The sequence below is a fragment of the Drosophila erecta genome, unplaced genomic scaffold (genome assembly GCF_003286155.1).
Source record: "Drosophila erecta strain 14021-0224.00,06,07 unplaced genomic scaffold, DereRS2 tig00000000-arrow-pilon, whole genome shotgun sequence".
Taxonomy (NCBI): domain Eukaryota; kingdom Metazoa; phylum Arthropoda; class Insecta; order Diptera; family Drosophilidae; genus Drosophila; species Drosophila erecta.
This window is the reverse complement of record NW_020825194.1, coordinates 23,002,649-23,025,170: the sequence shown is the minus strand read 5'-3', so window position 1 is coordinate 23,025,170 and position 22,522 is coordinate 23,002,649. Positions and strand designations below refer to the sequence as shown.

At 43.1% G+C, this 22,522-nt stretch overlaps 1 protein-coding gene across 10 annotated transcripts; it reads right to left on the bottom strand.

Moving 5' to 3' along the window:
• Window positions 1-45: 45 nt before the first annotated feature.
• On the bottom strand, window positions 46-20,486 carry LOC6553776 (oxysterol-binding protein-related protein 8). Of its 10 annotated transcripts, none has more exons than XM_026976124.1 (11): window positions 20,077-20,486; window positions 19,101-19,841; window positions 8,370-8,471; window positions 5,251-5,300; window positions 4,561-4,707; window positions 4,273-4,504; window positions 3,784-4,020; window positions 2,568-2,728; window positions 2,334-2,512; window positions 1,074-2,267; window positions 46-1,011 (listed from the first exon to the last, which is right to left on the bottom strand). In XM_026976124.1, the coding sequence occupies exons 2-11, from the start codon at window positions 19,534-19,536 to the stop codon at window positions 777-779; spliced, it is 2,973 nt and encodes a 990-aa protein (XP_026831925.1). In that variant the 5' UTR covers window positions 19,537-19,841; window positions 20,077-20,486; the 3' UTR covers window positions 46-776. The 10 variants fall into 10 exon arrangements, with proteins under 10 accessions (XP_026831925.1, XP_026831924.1, XP_026831926.1 ...); XM_026976123.1 differs by having other exon boundaries at window positions 20,111-20,486; XM_026976125.1 differs by having other exon boundaries at window positions 20,050-20,120.
• Between the last annotated feature and the right edge of the window lie 2,036 nt (window positions 20,487-22,522).

Sequence of the window (22,522 nt, the reverse complement as noted above, 5' to 3'; positions counted from 1 at the left end):
ACAACTTTAATTTACCACTATGCCCAGAAGCAAAAACACGTCTGATTTGATTTGAAATGGGGAATTTATTAAATTCTAAGTATGCAGGTATTGGGAAGAGGAAAAACAGTTCGTGTATAAGAGACACTAAAAGTAATTACTATAAGCACTCTTCGCATTAAATCTCTAAGGTATGTTGCACTGTGTATAAGTGGTGCTTTATGGGGCAGAGAGCCTCTCGAGCATTGTTCGTTCATCGTTCACCCTAAATCGTGTGATTTAATATTAACTGTCTATCGAAGGAAAGGAAAAGCGAACTAGCTTTATAGTAGCATCGTTTAAATTGGAATTTTTACGAAATCTGGTGCATCTACTCGTACGTATGTGTATATTTTGATATTAATGTATATCTCCGACATCCTAACCTACCCAGACGTTTTATCTTGCGAAAAGAATTTCCGGGGCTAAAGGGGAAGAGATTTGCACATGGACTTTGTCTGCGGGAGAGACTTGGATTGCTGGGACTTACATACGGCAAACACTTAAACCTAGACATAGTTCGTGATTAGACTTTCTTACAACGAATGTTCTGGCCACGCGCCTCGGTCGGGTTTAAATCTTCTGGCAGCGTGCGAAGGCATTTGAGTAGGACCAAATGTACAATTCAATAAAGTATATACGTTGTCTGTACTCTAGGGTGTGTATGAATATATATATATATATATATGTGGGATCTCTAGGTTGACCAAAACTTTTCTTAATCCTAAACGAATGACACCAACAACGACTTCGCCAATCTACTTAAACAGCCAGCGCAGGATCAGGCTGAAGGTTAGCCCGATCAGAGCGTAGATTAGCGACTTGATCACCGTCGACTGCGACACGCCGCCGCCCAATAAATTAACCGAATGCGCACTCATGTTACTAGGCGGGGGCGAGTACTGCATGCGCTCCAGGCGCTGACTGATCTCGTTCAGCTGCCGGGTGTGCAGCTCCAGCACCCGGTTCACCTGGTCCACGGCCAAAGCAAGTCTACGGAAACGGACAATTAAAAATAAAATTTTTAGCAAAGTTTCGGTTTACTATCCACTCACTGCTTAATGGCGCTGGAGGAGCTGCGCTTGACCGCTCCCTGCGGCGACTGACTGGAGTCCGAGTTGGTGTCGCGCGGCGCCAGCACCAAGCTCTTATTCTTGGCCTTGGGCACCACGGAGCCGCCCGGCTGTAAGGGCTGTCCGGCTGGCGATTGTCTTTTGGTGCGAGATAATGTCTCGATGGAGCTGCGCAGGGGGTGAATCATCTCGACCCCATGGACAATGGGCACGGACTTGTGACGCGTCTGGGTCAGCACCTTGAACTGGCACTCGTACTGGCGGACATCGTTGCGCGAGTCCCAGGGGCGCAGATCGGCGTACTTGTACAGCCATTGACCGTAGCTGTCCAGCTCGAAGAGGTCGGGCATATGGACAGAGTCGGAGCTGACCCGTTCCTTGGCATCGGCTCGCTGGCGCTCCTCCAGTACGGTCTTCTCCTCTGTGGCAGCAACCTGATCCTCACGGGCAATCGCTTCGGAGACGCGCTGCCACAGGCGCTGTGATTCGTTGTCCTCTTGTAAGTCCAGCGGCACCATGTACCGGGTGAGACGCTTGGAACGTGTCTCTGCATCCACCTTGAACAATACCGTTTCCTCTCCCGTCTTGGAGTCCTTTACGCGACACTCCTTGTCCCAATGACCATTGATGGTGGCCAGCGTTTCCTTGCCCAGCTTGATCTTGCCGACTACCACATTGGTGGCGTCCGCTCCTCCGAGGAACGGCTTCAGCTTGAATTCCAGCTCCGTCCTGTAACCGGTGTTCTCACACTCGATGTTGATCTTGCCACCCAGCTCCATGGAGAGCGTGCCCATCAGGATGCCCTTGCAGTGGGCGTACGGCGTTGTGGCCGTGTAGCACTCACCGCGCGGCAGCAACGTCATTGTGGCAGCGCCCTCAAGCACCGCCGAAGTGCTGTTGCCGTAGAACTTCGATTTCGCCAGGATGGAGCAGGTGATGCTGAAGCCGTCCTCGCGGTTCGTCACGTAGAATGCCGACACGGGCGGATGATGCGACACCTGCTCTGCAATGTAAAAGGTTCGGCTGCCACTGGGATGCTGCCAATAGCACCGGAACCTCTCCCCCAGAATCGGATTGTAGGGCTTCTTCAGGCCCTTGGGCTTCTTGTAAAAGCTTGACAGGTACCATTGCACTACTAGTTTCATGCGTGTGAAGGCGTCATCCTCCTGGACGGCCCTGCGATCGAAAAATGATTAGTAGCTGATATAGCGTTGATCTTATGAGTAAACTTGGCACACGCACTTAGAGAGCAAGTCCGCATGGTAATACGAGTCGGATAACTTGTCCAGGAATGAGCGGGGCTCCAGGATAAATGTGGGTAGTACTACCTTGCTCAAATCCATCCCCGGTCGCACCTGCTTGACAATGCACCAAATTAGGCTCTTGTTCTCCTCTGCCAACTCCTCTACCTGCTCCCCTTGCTAAAAATAGTTATTGATTAGAAGATTAATTAATGAAAAGAACTTGCTAGCCCACCTCGCCAAACTCCTCCTCAGTGAAGGGCGCATACGAGGTCTCCACACACTGCTGCTCGACGCCATCCTCCTGCGCCGGCTCTGCCGGATCCGATTCGGATTCCGACTCCAGACCAGACATGACGGCATTGGGTGCTTCATTCTGGCTGTCTGCGTCCAAATCTGGAAAGACATTCAAGCAGGTGAGACGGGATTGTAGGAACAGGGGAAAATAAATCACCGACATTTCTCTAGCAGCCTGAATCTGGCGAAAATCAGGTGATCATTTGCCACCTGTCGCACGGGCACAAAAGCAGAATACTGTAAGGGGTATTTAGCGCTAGGATTAACCATAAGTAACCATAGATCAAATCGAAGAAAAGTGTTGGGAAATTGGGTCCCTATGCCAGGCGGTGATTATACAAAACACAAATTTTGAACCATTAATTCCACTGCTACTATGTGTGTATAATCTCTGATGATAACTAGCTAGCTTGGTGGGGGAAACAAATTGGAAGTCTTGGAAATAAACATTGCCTATAGCAATTACAAACTATTCAAATGGCATGAAAATGCTTATAAAAATCAAGATTAACAGTAACTGATTCTTGTTCGTGTCAGTAAATGTACCATTTGCATTGTTAATGACTGACTCACTAGGTTTTACAAAGTTGTCAATAAAAAAAATATATAAGCGTAAAACTTGGATCTGTTTGGATCCGTAAGAATCACTCAAAATACAAATAGTCTTCTAATATGCTTCCCCCAACGATGAACATCTAAACTAAACAACAGCAAAGAGGGGGCGTTTTCACCCTTCACGTTCAGACGAAAGCGCGGCATCATTAGACAATCGGGCGGAGCGCTCACAGGACGCAAGCCCGTCTGGCTGTGGTTATAGCCCTCGTCCTCATCCTCGCTGGAGCTGCTGTTGCACAGAGTAGCTCCCAGGGACATGGACTTGCTCATGGGGCTCAAGTGGCGCCGCTTGCGCTGAAGCATGCTCAGTCCGACACCCATGCCCTGCTCCGCACTGGAGGCATCGCTGTACGAGGTCTTTCGCTGCTCCGATTGGTGGCCGAAACGCGGCAGACGCTTGGTGCGCTCCCAGTTGCTAACGGCACTGCTGTACAGCTGCTGCAGCAGTGGAGTGGGTGTCCGCGGGGCGGACAGGCTGGTGTCGGAGCGCGAAGTGTCCACCTCGGCCGATGGCAGTGCCAGGAACTGCGCCCACTTACCGTGATCGTTGAAGTGCTTCTCGTAGTCCGCCTCCGACCACTGCGTCTCATGGGAGACGGGCAGGGGCTCGCCCATGTAGCTGGACGTTGGAGCAGTTCCCGTACTGCTGTTGGACCGCAACAGGAGCGCCGAACATCTCAGGGACAGCTCCAGGGCATCCATCCAGCATTTGCCGGCCGCCTGGCTGGGAGCTCGGAAGATCAGGTAAGCGGTTGGCAACGGCTGGACCACGGCACCTTAAAGAAGCACGAAATTAGTAATAGCCTTAAGGAGATGCGGTTTCATCATTTTCATTATCACACAGGCATTACGTAAATGGAAATTTTAACTTTAATATCACAAAATGACATCAGTTATATATACCATTTATACTTTCATAAATTAAAGCTAATATATTTCGAAAACTGTTAGCCAAAGTCAGAGAATTCAGAAAACCAATTCTGGTTGCCCCGTGGAACTATGGAACCAATCATTAAACATCTTTTTACCAATGGTTTCCTTGTCGGGACCTCGCGGCGCCCAAATGGACTGCTCCAGGGGATGGAAGAGCTTGAAGCAGAAGCCATCCTTCTTGCTCGGGCGCTCGATCACCTGGCAGGAGGTGAGCATCACCGTGCCCACCCAGTGGCTGCTCTTGGTCTTTTGGCTCTTGTAAATGAGCAGCAGGCCGGGCTTCAGAACGCACCACAGTTTCGTCCAGGACTTCAGAGTGCCACGAACCTAAATAACATTGAAATTACTAAATGCAAATGGGATACCATACTTGTTAGGCTCACCTTTAGCCAGTCGGCCAGCACTATAACCGCAGGATCTTGCAGGGAGTTCATCAGCTCACTGGCCACTCGCTTCTTCTCCCGCCTGTAGTTCTTCCTCTGTGCCTTGTAGGATTCCTTCCTGTTGAGTTTGGCGGCATCAGCAGCGGACTGGAGAACGGTAAAGTGTTTTAAATTAAACCCAAATATGAATCACAATATGAATATATATGCCAGCCAGAACCTTTGTCGCCATGCAGCAGTGAAATATATTCATATACTTCAAATGCATTGCCCTATTTCGTAATAATATTGTTCGCTTTTCGGCCAATTTAGCATGCGCTTGCGTCAAAAGTTCGGCTAGAATTGCCATTAGGCTTTAAGTTTTCGAAGGTGAAATCCGAAACGCATTGTTAATCTAATTAGCATTTATAATTTGCTTAGCTACTGGATAAAAGTAAAAAATGTGTCACCTTTTTGCCAGAATTCGACACGTGGCCTGCGCCGGAACCCAGGCATATGTATATTTCTTACTATTTATCACACCGCCAGCCAATCGATTATAACTAAATTAGACAACAACGAAGCGTAGCAACTCTTATCACTGTGCCCTCCCCATAAATAACCCAGATTTCGTACACAGACGACACGATTTAACGACTCAAAATTCATTTATATAGTTTGGTGCGGTATTACATATTATAGATTACTTGCCTTATCTGCCAGATTGCCATCCCGATTGTCAGAGGCCCAATTGGCGATTCCTGTAATACGAAAGATCATAGTTTTGTTTTCTGGTTAGGATCCAAGTATCATTGGAGTTGTGTGTGTACGATGCTTGTAGCAAACATGATGATTTGAGCTCTGAATTCCGAGAAGTATCTAATCGATCTAGCAATGAAGTAGTAGATTTCTATTGTTTTTGGAAACTATTTCATCGCCTATCTACCAATCCAAAAAACGAGACCAAACATAAGGCGCAACAACATGGAAAAGCGCGAAAAGTACGAAGCATAATGAACTAGAACCAGAGAGGAAAACCGCGCACAATGTCTCAAGGTGCGATGCCCAAGGGGCAGCGGTTTATTTATTTTACAAATATGTTTTATTTTATTTAGCAAGATACAGAGCCGCACACACACTCGGTACAACCTCATCGGGGAAAAGATGCTCTCTGTGTTTGAGGTCTTGAGGTCTTGGGGTCTCGAGAACTCTCTGGCATTGTCAAGTATCTCGCACTTGCACTTTAATCATCGCAACGACCGCTGCCCTCGCGTCTTTCGCATTCTTATTAATTATTTTTATTGCTCGGCTATAAATAAAGGCCTCCGAAAAAAGACAGTCTCTTAGTATGCAAAACCACACATGAGCGAGAAAAACTCGAGGAATTAATTACAATTCCCTGCGAACACTTGGCTTAAATATTGTCACTTGCTTTGTAGGAGATTCATGACCAGGCGACACCGCTCCACACTGTATTTCCAAATTGTGTTTCTATTTATTTTTGCATATTTTGTTGTGTTTCGCCCATTCACGTTCACGTTTCACAAGTCGGCACTACATGGCGTATGCGTGATGCGAGTTGCGAGAACCGATTCAGAGACGCCGACCTCTGCTTGGTTTATTTTACTTTTTATTTATATTTTGTCTAGTTTTTTGTTCAATTTTCCGCCTGCCGCTCGTCCGCTGGCCGCTCGCCGACTGATTGAGATATATTGAGTCTGCCGCTCGAAACGCGCACAAACACGCACACAAAGCACTAACACAACAAAAGCGCCAGCGGAAAATGACAAAAGTAGCAGGGCAGCGCAGCGGCAGAGGCCCAACAGCCCACCAGCCCACTACGGCCCCACTACAGCAATTATCTGGCTTTCGTCATATATTTTTGACAAAACAGATAGATATAGACGATGTTTGCCAAGCCAAAATATCTCAAATGAGAGGATCATCGCAGTCGCCGCTTCTGCCAGCGGCAGCAGCCAGTTCGCCACACTCATGCGTAGCTATATAGACACTGTGTGTGCTTTTTCTGCCCAGATAACGATATCAACGCCGACTGCGTTTGGAGAGCCAAATCATATATATCTTATACATATATCTTATATATCCATACGAGAGAGAGGCAGCCGCTGCCGACGACCACTGTGTATGAGGCTATTAGCGAGTCTAACTGCTTTATGATCTCACCATCAAGATCTTGAAAGTGCTAGACCCCCTGTAAGGCGGATTATTTGAGCTTCCCCGCGATAAGATCATCTTAACCTATCCCAATGCGGAGCTTCCATGGTTGAATGCAGAGCAGAATAGCTTTCAATGTCGTGATCAATATTATTATATTCGATTTTGTAATGTAATAGAACCCATTTGAATCGAGATATGCAACCTAGCTGTATCATATAGTCTTATAAATGGGATTAAACTCCGCATGACATCATTTACACGATAAAAGCCATAGACCAAAATTTAGCCCAATTCCAGAAAGTTATAAAACATTTTCGGAACCAGTAAAGATAATTCCGGAGACTTACGACCTATTTTCTGTGACTTACTGTTTGACAAGGCTCTGTTGACAATGAATAAATGTGGCAAAGCCCTCTGAAACACCTGCAAAATATATCATAATTATGTCACTCAGATAAGCTTTTCTAGCATAGCTAGAAATGCCTACAACCTGTTGAATATTTGGGGGTCATGAAAAGAAAAGGATCCCCCATACGGCCAGGTGTGCAGAGCTGATATCTAAGTATTGACTATTACTCATCACTGAAATCAGAACATGTCTGTGGATCTTATCAGCCATGAGGAGTTCCATAGATAAGGTGAGAACGTTAGCCGGGAGGGAAATGATTTGTCATAACTCGGGTCCAAAGGATCAGGCACCACATGGATGACACAATCGATTTTCTAAAAGCTCATGGGAGCAATCCTTGACCATTTTATTATTAGCAAACCGATTAGGGTTTTTTCCATGTACATATAGCACAACTTTCAGGTTGTAAAACTGTTATGAACGTTATAACTTTGGGGTGATAAGATATGATTGCCATGAAAGCATTTATCCACATGGGGCAGAAGTTGAGTGGTGGGACACTTTAAGCATTATTAATCATACTCTCGCGCCGAGCAATCGCAAAATTGTTTGATAATAATGCGCCAAAAACAATAGCAAAAAGCGCAACAAAAGCTCTAAACAAAAATAAAAGCCGAAGTGCGTCACACCAAAATCGGAACGCATGGCTGGGTTGGCAAGGGGTTTTCTTGGGTGGGGTACTCGTGGCGAAACGGAACTCTGCCATACGGAAATGCATAGAAGTTCGCTTTTAGCCAGGTTCTATTGGTATGCGGGAAGATCAGGTGATAGCCATGAGCATTACGGACGTGCTGATTGTATAACTAATACATAGATAGAACTTAAAATTCCAAGCCGAGGATGGGTAGATGGGTCTTAGGATCGTGCCGACCCGCTTATTTAAAATATTTTTATTTCTGATGATGGATGCTAAAATGCGGCGGATGTTGTATAACCCAATAGTTGATCAGATCTCAGTTCGTGAATATAATTACTAACATGCGAACAGAATTTTAAAAAGGCAAAGCTAAATATGAGACGAAAATCAGGGAAAATGGGTTTAGCCTTGATGGCAAAGATGAAAACCTGCCGCTAAGTTTGGCGATAACTAATTGATGATTTCCAAATTAAAGCGATGGATGATAGTTGAAGAGATAACTAAAGTATAAAGGAAACTAAGAGTTGATGAATGACGGATTGAAATGAGAGTATCGGTCTACTTTTTGACTGTGCTGGAAATTAAATTTTTTTTTTGGAACTTCACCTGGCGATGATGGCGCCGGACTGTTGCTCAAACTGTCCGTGGACGGAAGTTTGGTCATGAGCACTTTTAGCGAAGGTCGCCGTTTGAATTTGAAATCGAATACTGAGGAGCAGTTTGCAGCTCACACATACATACGGGGAGAAAGAGAAAGCGAGCAATATGTATATTGGTATATCGGTATATATAATAGGTTAAGCGCTTATAGATCTTAGGTCACTGGTACAGACAGTTTTACGTTTACGCACGACACATAGACAACGATTAATTGTAAAACTGAAGACGGAAAACTTTGGGACACGAAACACACAGATTGACATTGGGACAACAAACTAAAAACACAAATCCATTGAAGAATCAGAGTGTGACATACATATAAATACATACATAGTTTCTAAACGAAAATCATCTATTATTATGCCTAAAGTTAATGCCTATTTCTGAATAAGCCGTTGGGAATTCGGGCCATAAGGAGATCAATGACCCAGATAAGCGATAAGCCTGCTTTAAATCAAAGTTATCAAAACACTTAATAGACCTTCCATATTGACCTCGATTGCCTCTAGCTCAGTTTATCACAGTTTAGAGCGCTCAATCCTTGGCCGGACCAAGTCTGAGCCCCTCGATCCAATCAGGCGTAAGGGAGACTCGAGACAACGCCCCCAGCCCATCCATTACCATTACGGCCTTAATTATGGCCGCTCATCAATTGTCTGCTATCGGACATGGTAGCTCGGCACGCAGCTGGAGCTCAAGCGCCAAGGAGGCGCCGGCCTGGCTGGCGGTAATTAAGATTGCGATGGCGATGCAGATGCGGATAGGACGGGATGGCGATGGCGATGGCGATGGCGATGGATGGCCGAGACAATACTGTGCCCTGATTGATTTAAAATAAAGCGCCAACGCCTTGCAGGCAATCAATTTACGCAATTAGAACACGCCCTCGTTGTTTCCTATAGTTCAGGGTTCAACGCCAAAGTCGTTTCCCACATAGTAACCCTGCATGCTGAGAAATTAGGTAAGTAGCGCTTATGATAATTCCAAATCTTTTCGATTTCATTAAATTAAATTGAATAAATAACGCGAAATAATAATAAATAATGCATAATTCCAAATCTTTTCGATTTCATTAAATAAAATTGCATAAATATATCTTAATTACATCTTACAATAACTGTTTAAGTAGGCAAATAGACACCTCGACAATAACGAATATTTTATTTATCAATTTACAAAGCAAATAAACAAAAATAAAAGGTCATAGCGCTAAACACCAAAGTTACTGATAATGTTTGAGTCACAGCGAAACCTTTTGTGTTGTAATGAAATACATTTTTGTGTAGTGTGGTTGATTCCTACTCTGGCAGTCAAAGAGATCGGTTGTGTCGCGCGCATGCAAAAGTGATTTATTTTTTGCTTATCGGTGCATTCCCTTTTGTGCTCAAAATAGCACAAATCATTTATTTGGGCGCTGCTTTGAGCGGTGTCGGCAGTTTGACAAAAACAAAAAGTGCATCAGGTGAAGTGCATTCAAACGGTGCTTTCTGCCCTTCGGGCAAGTCATCTACCTCACCCCGCGCAGAACTGCACAAGAGGTAAACAAACTTTGCTTATCAGTAAAACCGAACTGTTTATGCTCTGTTCCGGACATTTGGGCCCGCAAATTATTTGCTGAATATTAAGACAATATAAAAACAATGAATGAAAACAGTTTCGATGACTCTCAGCTTATAAAGAAGCAGATTGATCATGAAAAAATGTTCTCAATAGCTGGAAAATTACCTAGTAAGATTAGAGACGAGTGCCGATCAGAAATTCAACGCATTACATGCAATAAGTCTCAAAGCAGTCCCACCACAACAACAGTGACATTTTCTAGTGCCAGTAGCAGCACCATATACACAATGGCAAATCCCACAATGAGCAGCATCTGTTCTGGTTCAAGTGTAGCAAACCAAGAATGTTCCCAATTGACCAGCCCCGACATTGCAGCAAAAAATCTAAGCGGTGCTGCCAGAAGATTACTGGATGATCAAAATCGGAAAGCAGGCAAGAGAAAAAATGCAAAGCCACTGTCCCCCATCCTTAAACCGAAAAGAGTGAGCAGTACCCAGGGCCTGCACTTGGTCCCCACAATTAACCAGAAGGCAAGCTCTAGTAACAGGTTTGCTATTCTCGACACGGACATCATTACTAATGAAGAAAACGGGGAAGACATGATGTCTGAGGATGCCGAGGATGCTAGTGCCCGCATGGACGAATTTCAATCTGCAGAAAACAATACTGCCAATAAATCCCAGGAAACATCTAACGCCAACAATCAACTCAAAGATTTTAAAAAACCACCCCAAATTGTTGTTAATATTAGCAACTTAAATGACCTATTTGAGCTCATACAAGAAAAGGCAAGTCTGGATAACGTCGTAGTCAAAGCTAACCAAGGGGAAACAGTCAGAATATTTCCCAAAGACAGTGACACTTACAGAAAAATTGTTAGCTATATGGATGAAATTGGTATGCAGTTTCACACTTACCAAATGCTGACAGAAAAAGCACACAGAATTGTAGTAAGGGACTTACATCACAGCACACAAAACAAAGATATAACGGCCGATCTGAAATGTTTAGGCTATGAAGTACTTCACATTCACAACCCTCGTTCAAGGGTTAATAAAGATGAAAAACTCAATATTTTTTTCATTAACATTAAGCCCTGCCCTAATATTAATGAAATTTATCACGTGAAGACCCTTTGCCGACAGAAAATACGGATCGAAAGGATGCGAAAGTCTAGTGAAATTGCACAATGTCGACGCTGCCAGGAGTATGGCCATACAGCTAAATACTGCCGCAGACATCCAAATTGTGCCAGGTGTGGTGAAAATCACCAAACCACACAATGTACACGTCCTGTAGATGCTCTGCCCACATGCTATCACTGTTCTCACGATCACATGGCTAGTTATAAAGGTTGCCATAAGTACCAGGAGCTTCTCCGCAGATCTATGGGGCCTGCGAAGAAGGCGAATCACTTAAATAGGCAGAATCATGGGTTCAACCATAGAGATCAGCAACAGTTTCCTTCCGTGCAGATTAATCGCCGTAAGAGTACCAACCAGTCAACTGAACATCAGCAACCAACACAACAACACCAAAATATGGTACAGCATCAACCATCTATAGGCCCTGGGGTAAATACAAAAGTATCCTATGCCACAGTAGCAAAAGAATACTCTAATACAACTCCCTCCAAGGATGGACCAGCTCAGCGACGTTTATTTAACTTACAAACGCAACAGTTATCGCAGCAACAACGACTGAACACTCAGCAAAATAATTCACTTGACGTCCAAGCATTGTTACAACAGCAACAACAACAGTTCCAAGAATGGCAGCAGCAAATGCAACAACAACAACAACATCAGTTTATTATGTGGTTGCAACAGCAGCAACAAGATCAGCAACATCACAGAAATCAAACCAATCAACGACTTGAAAAACTCGAAAGAATGGTATTTGAAATAACCACCATGTTAAAGCAAGGAGCTGGGAATGAACATACCTACCAGCTTACTAACAACGCTCCACACCCACAATGAATCCACTAAAGATTCTTATTTGGAATGCCAACGGCATTTCAAGAAAAGCTAAAGATATTGAGCTTTACGCGCACAATAATAGCGTGGACATTCTTCTTGTGACGGAACTTAGAATTAAAAGAGGGGATACTGTTAAGATATATGGTTATGCTTTCTATCCAGCATTTAGGCCATCGCAAAATAATAATAGCGTTGGTGGAGCAGCCGTGTTCGTTAGGACAACTCTTCGCCATTTCCCGCAAAGGGTCATAGAGACACGCAGCATACAAATGTCTACAGTAAAAGTAGCTACAGGACTGGGTGACGTGCAGTTCGGCGCCATTTACTGTCCTCCCAGTGTTAGTATCGACGAAAGACAATTTACTGACACAATACGCTCTTGCGGCCAACGGTATATGATTGGTGGCGACTGGAACGCCCGACACTGGCTTTGGGGCGACACCTACAATTCACCCCGTGGGCGTGAGCTAGCGGAAGCCATCTCTATCACTGGAGCTAAGATACTTGCAACTGGCTCGCCAACCAGGTATCCTTATGTACCCAGTCATACGCCTTCCTGCATTGACTTCGCGGTGCATCATGGTATACCAGATTCCCTAACAAGTATAACACAAAGTTGGGATCTGGACTCCGATCACTTGCCTTTGATCATCAGTATTGTGACAGATAGTACCCATGTGAATCCAAGTCCACGATTAGTCAACAAGCACACTGACCCGCTCGCTTTTAGTCAACAACTGGAGAGCATGATCCCGTTGAACATCACGCTAAATTCTGGTGAAGAAATTGAAATGGCTGTTGATCACCTTACGCAAAGTATTCACAGGGCTGCGACTGCATCTACGCCTTCTGTTCCTCGGACAGGCACCCCCTATGGAATATCCCTAACAAGAGAGGCTAGAGAGCTCCTGACACAGAAAAGGAGACTCAGAAGGCGAGCAATCCGATCTCAAGATCCCTGGGACCGCATCTTATGGAACCGTGCTGCAAAACAACTACGAAATGTGGTAAGAGACCTTCGAAGTATCTTTTTTGAGCAGAAGCTGGCTTCTATGGACTATACGGTGGATGCTGGGTATTCACTCTGGAAGTCCACCAAATCCCTCAAAAGACAACCGTTCAGACAGGTACCCATTAGATGCCCGGGAGGTGAACTTGCTAAAAACGAGGAGGAACAGGCCAATTCCTTTGCAAATCATTTGGAGACTAGGTTCACCCATTACCAATTCGCTACAATGGAGCAGAATCGAGAGACGCTTGACAGCCTAGAGATACCCCTACAAATGTCGCTACCAATTAAACCAATCAGGGTTGAGGAAATTGCCGAAGTCATTAAATCAATGCCAATAAAGAAGACTCCTGGCATCGACAATGTCTGTAATGCCACGTTAAAAGCGCTACCTCTCCGAGCCATCCTATACATGGCGAAAATATTTAATGCTATATTTAGGGTGCAGTCCTTCCCAAAGCAGTGGAAAATGGCAGCAATTCTCATGATACATAAGCCTGGGAAACCTGAAGAGGATCCGGAATCGTATCGGCCCATAAGTCTGCTGTCTTCGCTATCCAAGATATGGGAAAGGCTGATTGCCAACAGACTAGGTGACTTTATTAAGGAGCGCCGTATCCTCCCAGATCACCAGTTTGGATTTCGACAGGGACACAGCACTGTGGAGCAGGTTCACAGACTGGTTAAGCACATTATTCAGGCGTTTGACGACTTGGAATACTGCAATGCTGTATTTATTGACATGCAGCAAGCATTTGACAGAGTCTGGCATATCGGCCTACTCTGCAAAATAAAAAAGCTGCTTCCAGCACCATACTATGGAGTCCTGAAATCTTACCTGGAAGATAGGAAGTTCATGGTCAGGGTCAGAAGCACCTACTCAACCCCTTGCTACATGAGAGCTGGAGTTCCGCAGGGCAGCGTCCTCGGCCCGCTGCTCTACTCAATATTTACCGCGGATTTGCCTTGCCCAAATATGCACCATATGGAAGCTCCCAGGAAGGCCCTACTCGCCACTTACGCTGACGATATCGCACTGTTATACAGCTCCAGTTCTTGCACTGAGGCAGCACGTGGCCTCCAAGAGTATCTCAATACTTTGGCTGCATGGTGCAAAAGATGGAACTTAAAGGTAAATCCACATAAGACCATCAATCCTTGTTTCACCTTGAAGACTCTCATTAGGCGCACACCACCCATACAATTTGATGGCGTAACCCTAGAACAACCTCTGCAGGCTAAATACCTTGGGATCACCCTTGACAAACGGTTGACCTTTGGCCCACACTTAAAAGCTGCGGCACGGAGATGCGGTCAGAGAATGCAACAACTGCGATGGTTGATCAACAGAAGAAGCACCATGACACTTAGAGCCAAAAGGGCAGTATACGCCCACTGTATAGCCCCGATCTGGCTATATGGAGTGCAGATCTGGGGTATTGCTGCAAAATCGAACTATAAACGCATTGAGGTCTTGCAAAATCGTGCAATGCGTGCCATCACCAACTGCCCATACTATGTACGTAGCTCAACCCTTCATCGGGACCTTAATCTGCATACAGTGGAAGAACAGATCTCAAGGCACACAAGCAGATACAGTGATAGGCTTAAAAGACACCACAGCATGCTAGCAAGACGCCTACTCCCTGCCAGGCCTCTAAGAAGGCTTAAAAGAAAGGGCTTTGCCAAAACAATTGGACAGCTTTAAAGACCCCCTCGACGTTTGAGACTCTGTTGTTAGTCTTCCCACGATAAGTGAGAAGTTTGGTTATATTATTTATATGTTTAATTGCAATGTTATGGTACTAGTACTGCATGTACGGATTCGTCGCTTTATAATAATAAACATTTAAAAAAAAAATGTGTAGTGTGGTTGTTCTGTAAATTCTCGTCCGAAGGTTTCCAGCTGATGCAAGACCCTGCAACACACAGAAAGTGCAGTTTTGAGTTGCCCACTGGGCTTGGCCCGAAATGACGTCATTTTGCCGCTGAAATGGCGCCGCTCTAAATGACCCCCATTCTCGTTGACCCCGCCACAAAATATATTTCGATGCTTCTTTTTTACGTAATCCAATTACAATTTAGTTGGCTTTTAGTGTGAGCGTGTGTGCTTGTCCGGTCGGTCACTATATTTTATGGTCAATATGTATAGAGACCTCAACTAGAAACTTCACTCAAGAAGTGCGAGAGTTCAATGGGGGCTTGGACAAGGAAACACACTCAACCATCTACCCATTGCTTACATCTAATGTTTTATTTATCGCACGGCAATTTGCCCAAAAGCATGCTATAAAGTATTCATCGCAACACAGACACACCTTCACACTTACAGAGGAACGCACACACTCACGTGACCCGTTTAATATGCAAATACAGATGTAAATAGCATTATCCGACTGAATCCCTACGTACACGCAAAAAAAAAATATAAAATTTATATTTACATTTTTTACACTTTTTAACAACATTTAAAAGCCAATTAAAAATATGCATTTAAAACTGTATGCTGTTCCATTTATCTTTTCGAATAAAAACTATATTAAAGTGTTTCATTTCGGTAGTAATTATTTTCTGTGGAAGCTGCATCTGTGCTCTGCATTCCGTATCTAACTTTTGACCTTTTGGAGAGGGCAGCAATTTTCAGCGAAAACAAAAATAGAACGCGGCTATGCTGGTGAGTGGAAAAAAAGGGGGTGGAGTCCACCAACTGACCCTGCATTCTCCCTTTTCGTCCTTCATGAAGGCCCACTTTTGAAACTATGAAAATGTAGCCGAAAAATGCATTCTCTTTGGGAGAAGCTTATCCTCGTTTCGATTTTTTAGAACCTACAACATTAAAAGTAAACTTAATACAATAGTTAATCAGAATTTATAATTAAAACTGACCTACTTCCTCAGAAATTTCGCTGCCTAGTTTTAGGCTAAATCTTTATATTATTCATTTATCCACTGACTTCATTGAAATTTGAACTCTAAACAATCTTGGAAACTGGCATGTTGCTTGCTCCACATTTAACAATGTATTCAATTCGCCTAATCCCTGACTGGCCCATAAGTAAAGACATCCCACAAAATGCAGTCATGCATCGATTTTTCTTCTATTTATTTTGTACGCAATTTCCCATTTTTTTCACCTTTGGGGCACAGTTACCGAGGGGCGGTGGGTGGTATCGACAGGTGTATGCTATTGCGAACATTTATGACATGCAGTTTTCCGCATAGATTTCCATGCGGGTACTGTTTGTTCACGCCGACTGTTCCATCCGCCCGGGGCCGCAAAAATAAATAGCAAAAGAGGAGGCGACTACAATGGTAATTATAAAGCCGCATTCGGATGAAAAGTGAGTAAGCGAATACCCTATACGGTACAGGGTGCAGTATAGTGGACCTTGCGGAGCCTTTAATCTATGGTGCTCAATAAAAACTATTTCTATACGAATCACAAAGTTTTCTTATCGCTTAGATTTGTACAATATCAATTTTGCGAGTCATAAACTTCGAAATCCTTTAACTTCAACTGGCACCCTAGTGGCACACCTAGTCAAATCAAAGAGGAGTTCTTATGGTTATATTCTTTTAATAATAATAATATATGCTAGTCTTGCAAATAATAAGCTTCAAAGCATTGACCTTGAATTTGCACACCTCTATGCAGGTCCACCCTAATTAAAACCTAGTCATATTTGTATGGAGGTAGTGTTTAGTTATGGATATATGTACGTATGTGTATCTGGGCAATAAAGAAATACAGCATGCATATAAAAAATTAATGGCAGTTGCACGCCATAAAGCAACCATATAAAACAGCAACAAACCACATTGACATCCAAGCAAATGGTGCGTGTGCAAAATCCCGTGCAGCGACATTCGTTACCAGGTAACCCCCTTGGCCATTCTAAGCCACAACTATCAGTTTTCTCCCGTAAACGGTCGATAGAAAACAAAATGCGAGTGCTAATCAATAAGGCACATGAAATATGGAATCAAAAACTTGAGCAAATGTTAGCTGTTTCTAATCGTTAAAATAATCGGGAAAATATATTTAAAATAATCGGGAAAAACTCTTCCTTTATCGGAACAAAATTTGAACTCTAAACAATCTTGGAAACTGGCATGTTGCTTGCTCCACATTTAACAATGTATTCAATTCGCTTAATCCCTGACTAACAAAATCATAGTAACTAAAAATAGCCCCGATTTTCACAGCTGAAACGGTGACCTCATCTCAATCAATTGGAAAAACGTAAAAAACTGTACACAGACTGGCAGATGAACGTCACATATGGTCTTTTCTTGAATTACGTATAAACAAAACAAGAGAAACGAATGAATGAAAATTAAAATGTTTTAATTAGATCCCAATTTTGCGATAAATACAAAAACGTCAACGGAATGTGATGCCATCTGTATGGGAAGAAAATAAAAATGAACTCGGCCTAGAAAGACTTTATAACAGTGACGCAATTTGCACTTGGATGCTTCTTATCTGACAAGTGTTGCTTCATAAATTCAAAGGAATTATATAATTATAAAAAAGAAATGCCCGAGCAACTTGGCTTTCTTATCCGATTACTGCGCTTCGGGAGAATGACTGTTTGCCTTTTAACTCAAGATTGATTAACTCAATTATTAACTCAATTACGGGAATAATCCGCACAAAGAACCTAATTACACTGTCAATTAATAGCGACTGGCAGATGAACACAGCCTGAGCCGATCTATAGCCATTAAAAACCAGCTGTAAGCATACGGAAATCGAGAATCCGGGGCTTCTGCACAGGTGCAAATGGCAGGCGCCAGTTATCCAAACCGACAGCCACCATAAACACACCCCGAAATATCCGGGGAACCAGTAGCCTAGCAACCCAACGAGTTTGACAATAGAGCCACTCAGACCACTGGCATGCAAGTCAATTAACACCAGCCAGCGACCAAATCTCACATGGATGACTAAATGGGCCCGCAGAGCGGAAGCGCGCTAAATGACGAACAAAAGCCGAGTGTTGAGCGACAACGTGGCCCCTGGGATGGATGGCTTGGTATTACGGATGGATGAGGGGTACGGGTACGGGTACGGGTACGGGCACGGGCACGGATTACGGATTACGGATTAGCCGGCAAGCGGCTGATGAATAAGCTGGAATTTTGAAATGTGAGCAGCAGCGAAATCAAAACAAGCAAAACACACAGCATACGGAAACAAAACTCTAAGCTTCAATCGGAAACTATGCTAAGTACAAGTGCGGTCAAAATAAGAGCTCTTAGATATACATAGGCCATTCTTTTTTTAGATTATTAAGTTTTATTCTCTTCGGACTTCTATCTGTAGTCGGGTTAATGACTTTATTGAGGTTTTTATCATAGGTGATTGATGGATGACTTGATAAATGTTTAGATAAGATAAGCAGGTCTTAAAATCTACACTCGACTGCTTCAGTTCGCTATATTCTTTTATCTTTTATTTTAGCGAAACTGAAGTATTCGTTGTTTATAATGTAGAATTGATGATTTGGAAGAGAAATTTCCAAAATCTTATTCATTATTTAATCTGATTCTTTTTTAAGTGTTCACGAACGGAAGTAAGAGGAACAAACAATTTTGAACTTCTGCCTTTCACTATTTATTTAAAGGTATTTAGAGATAATCACGTTATAATCCAGAAAAACTCAAAATTAAAGATTGTAAAATTCTAGACCTTGAGTAACATTGGAAAAAAGCTTATTGAAAAATATACATACATACATATATGTTTGAGCTTAAGAAGCAGGAGAGATGTTTTATGGCTTACAATCTCACTTGCAAAGCGAATTTTGCAAAGAATTAAACACTTCAGATTAACATTATCAAGAACTATATAGGTCTGCAATTCCTGATTAGTCAGCAAAGTAAACTCCTTATGAGTGGCTTCGCTTGTGCTATTTTTTTGACCGCAGTTGTGTGAGTGTGTGCTGTTCTGTGCGAATCGTTTCGTTTGCATTAGATTCGATTGCAATTGATCAAGCGAAAAGTGTGTATGAATGACATTGAGAAAGAAAGAGAGAGAGGGAGGGAAGAACACGACAACGACAGAGGGTGAGAGTGAGAGAGAGCGAGAAAGGGGGGCGCGTAAAGGGGGCTTCCACTCACCTGTCGACTGACGCAGTCCGGCGCTATTTGGCGGCGTGATGCTGATTCCGCTGACGCTGCTGGCGGCGCCCACACTGACGCCCAGCGATTGGTTCGATGCGCCCATGGACAGGCCAGAGGGGGTCACCGCCCCCGCGGAGGGCAGGGGCGCCTGCAGCTGCAGTAGGTGACCGCCGGTGGGCACGCTGCTCGACTGCGGTTGTTGTTGCGGCGTTCCGGGCATCGAGTGCGAGTGCGGGGTGGCGGGGTGCACCAGGGTATCCCCTCCCCCCGCCGCACCGTGCTGCCTGGCACTGTTTATGCGTATGGGGGTGCTGCTGGCCCCCGCGGCAGCAGAGGCAGCAGGGGCAGCAGAGGCGGCGGCGGCGGCGGCGGCAACGGGGGCGGCCGAAGGAGCATTATTAACGGGCGTGCTGGGCGTGGCGGGTTGCTGCATGATCGCTCAATTATTGCACTTAATTAGGTTTTCTTATTCTTCGCTTAATTGATTCTTTATATGTTTGTAAGCCCCCGTTCTCTGGTTTGCTATCAATCAGCAGGCATTGCTCCAATTGTCGTTCTCACAAAACGCACGCACACACTTACCCACACTCACACTCGCACACAAAAGCACACACACGTACAGGGCCGGACGCAGGGCCAATTATTGATTTTGTTTTAGCCGCTCGAGAGTTTTAACCCACTCTTGGGTTTTTAATTTGTTTTGCGCTAGAATTTGGGTTTCCTCACTGTTGATTTTGCCTGGAAATATTTAATTATCATTGCATTTCAATGTTTCAGATGTCAAAACTCCGATTAGAACTGTTTTAAGCAGCTCAGCTGACCAGTTGTCCAATTGGAAAGACAGCCACGTAACACGCTCTTTGAATCCGCTTGTTTTTCGATTTTTCGGTTCCAATTAGTGACAAAAGAAAGACGATTCTACTTAGAATTGTACTTATACTGATACCAACGCTAGTAAAATTCTAACACGCACACACACACACTCGCACACTCGTTTTGTCACACACTTTTTCGATTTTCGTTCTTCTTTTCGCGGCGCTCTTTCGCTCTCCCTGTCGCTCTCTTGCGGTCCGGCGTCGCTGGCGTTTCGCGTTCAACTGAAACTGAAGCTGCAATCGTGGTCGCCCGTATTCCAAAAAGCTAAACTTGTTTCTTTTCGCTTTCGTATGAGCTCATCCAACACTGCCGACGTCACCACCCCCCGCATGCCATTTATTATTTTCATGACGCGGCCAAGACGCTGGAAGTGTGTAAGAGCGAAACAAGCTTTTCGTGTTTTTTTCTGTTCCTTTTGTTCCGTTTGTTTTTTTGGGGAGGATTACAACCAGCGCCGTGTCAGCTGTTTGGATGTTACCAGCCCTGGCTCTCCAGGGCTCAGCCAGGGCTGCCAAAAAGTAACTGACACTGCTAACTAGAAATTTAACATTGACATTACAGTGAGCGAGCTTTCGTTAGGGTGAACCAATTTGGGAAACTGCATATACTTCATTCAATAATTCCCTTTCCTAATTTTAAATTCCTTGACTAGCAATGGGAAAGAAGTAAAATATTTCGGACCTTGTCAACCGGCAAATTCATCGGATATACCCTATAATTAACTTATAGTTTTCATATCTTCATAAATAATATTAACATTGCATGCCTAATCTCAACTTTCTAGCTTCTATAGTTCCTGAGAACTCGACGTTCAGATGGACGGACAGGCAGACATGCCCAGTTATACTCGGCAATATATTTTGTGACTCTAAATTAGAAGACATGCCTTACAGTCTTCACTAGAACAAGATGGGAATTATGGGCTACAAGAAAATATGTTTCCTAAGCTAATATTAAAAGCGGCAATAATTATGTGTTCCGACAGTAAGTTAAACATTCTTCAGGCTTTAATTAAGACAATTTTTACTACTTTGTGCAAGTAACACATACACTGTATGTTACACACATAAATACATACATACTTACGCACATACATACATACATACTTACACACATATATACGTACATACTTACGCACATACATACATACATACATACATACATACATACATACATACATACATACATACATACATACATACATACATACATACATACATACATACATGCACACATACATACATACATACATACATATATATATACATACATACATACATACATACACATACTCGTACACATACACATACACTCACTGCTCGAATTTTGTGACTCTAAATTAGAAGACATTCCTTACAGTCTTCGCTAGAACTAGTTGGGAATTATAGGGCTACAAGAAAATATGTTTCCTAAACAAATATTAAGAGCGGCAATAACGATGTGTTCCGACAGTAAGTTAAACATTCTTCAGGCTTTATTTAAGACAATTTTTACTACTCACTTTAAAGACCTCACTATCTCACTCACTAATATATTTATGACTGATTTTTCAAAATTGTGAGCGCGACAGTTTGCGGCTTGTGGGCGTTAGAGTGGGCGTGGCAACATTTTGATATATATTTTGATAATATACTTTCGCAGCGTCTATGTCTCTGGAAGCTGCATGCTTTATCTCAGCATTCTAGCTTTTGTTGTTCCTGAAATACAGGCGACCATACGGACATGGCCAGATCGACTCGGCTATTGATCCTGATCAAGAATATATATACTTTATATGGTCGGAAAAGTTTCCCTTTACAAACTTTTCAACGAACCCAGTTTACCCTTTTACTTTACAAGTAAGGGGTATAATTACAAAAAAATTAAAATAAAAAAATGTGTGCCACGCTTATGTGCGATATGCCAGTTAAAAATCCGATTAAGATAAGTTGAGTTGTGGAGTTTCTACAACATCATAACATCAAAAAAAAAAAAAAATATTTTTAAATGAATTTCTAAATTTAAATGCGCTAGAATCTTTTAGAGGTATGCCACTTCAAAATCCGATTAAGATAAGTTGAGTTATGGGGTTTAGAACTTCAGCCGTGGGACATTTCTTAATTTTTTTAAATTTCTTCATCAACAAAATTACAAAATATTTAAAGAAAAATAAATTTCTAAATTTAAATTCAGATTTTTAGAGAATTGCTCCAGAAACATTTAGAGGTATACCAAAATCCGATTAAGATATGTTGAGCCATAGAGTTGAGAACTTCTGTAATGTGGTATATTTCTTACAGTTTATCAATTAATATAACATTTTCAGATAATTCAGATGCACAGACACGGTAGACTTCTTCTTGTTAGCTGATAGTTATTTATTCAACAAATATCTAAACTTCCAAATTTGTCCGAATTACTCAATTACCCAATTTTAGTAAATTAACAAATGAATTTTATTATTAAAGTATTTATTAAAGTCCACCGAAACTCATGCAAATTAAAAATGTTTAAGGAACTCAAATATAAAAAAAAATGTGGGGCATAATATGATGGTTGTCAGG

Coding starts and splice junctions, on each gene's coding strand:
- LOC6553776 (XM_026976124.1), bottom strand. CDS start 19,536: ATGCAGCAACCCGCCACGCCCAGCACGCCCGTTAATAATGCTCCTTCG. Junction 8,472..19,100: donor CGGACTGCGTCAGTCGACAG/GTGAGTGGAAGC, acceptor ACTGCTCCTCAG/TATTCGATTTCAAATTCAAA. Junction 4,021..4,272: donor TCCCGACAAGGAAACCATTG/GTAAAAAGATGT, acceptor TGCTTCTTTAAG/GTGCCGTGGTCCAGCCGTTG.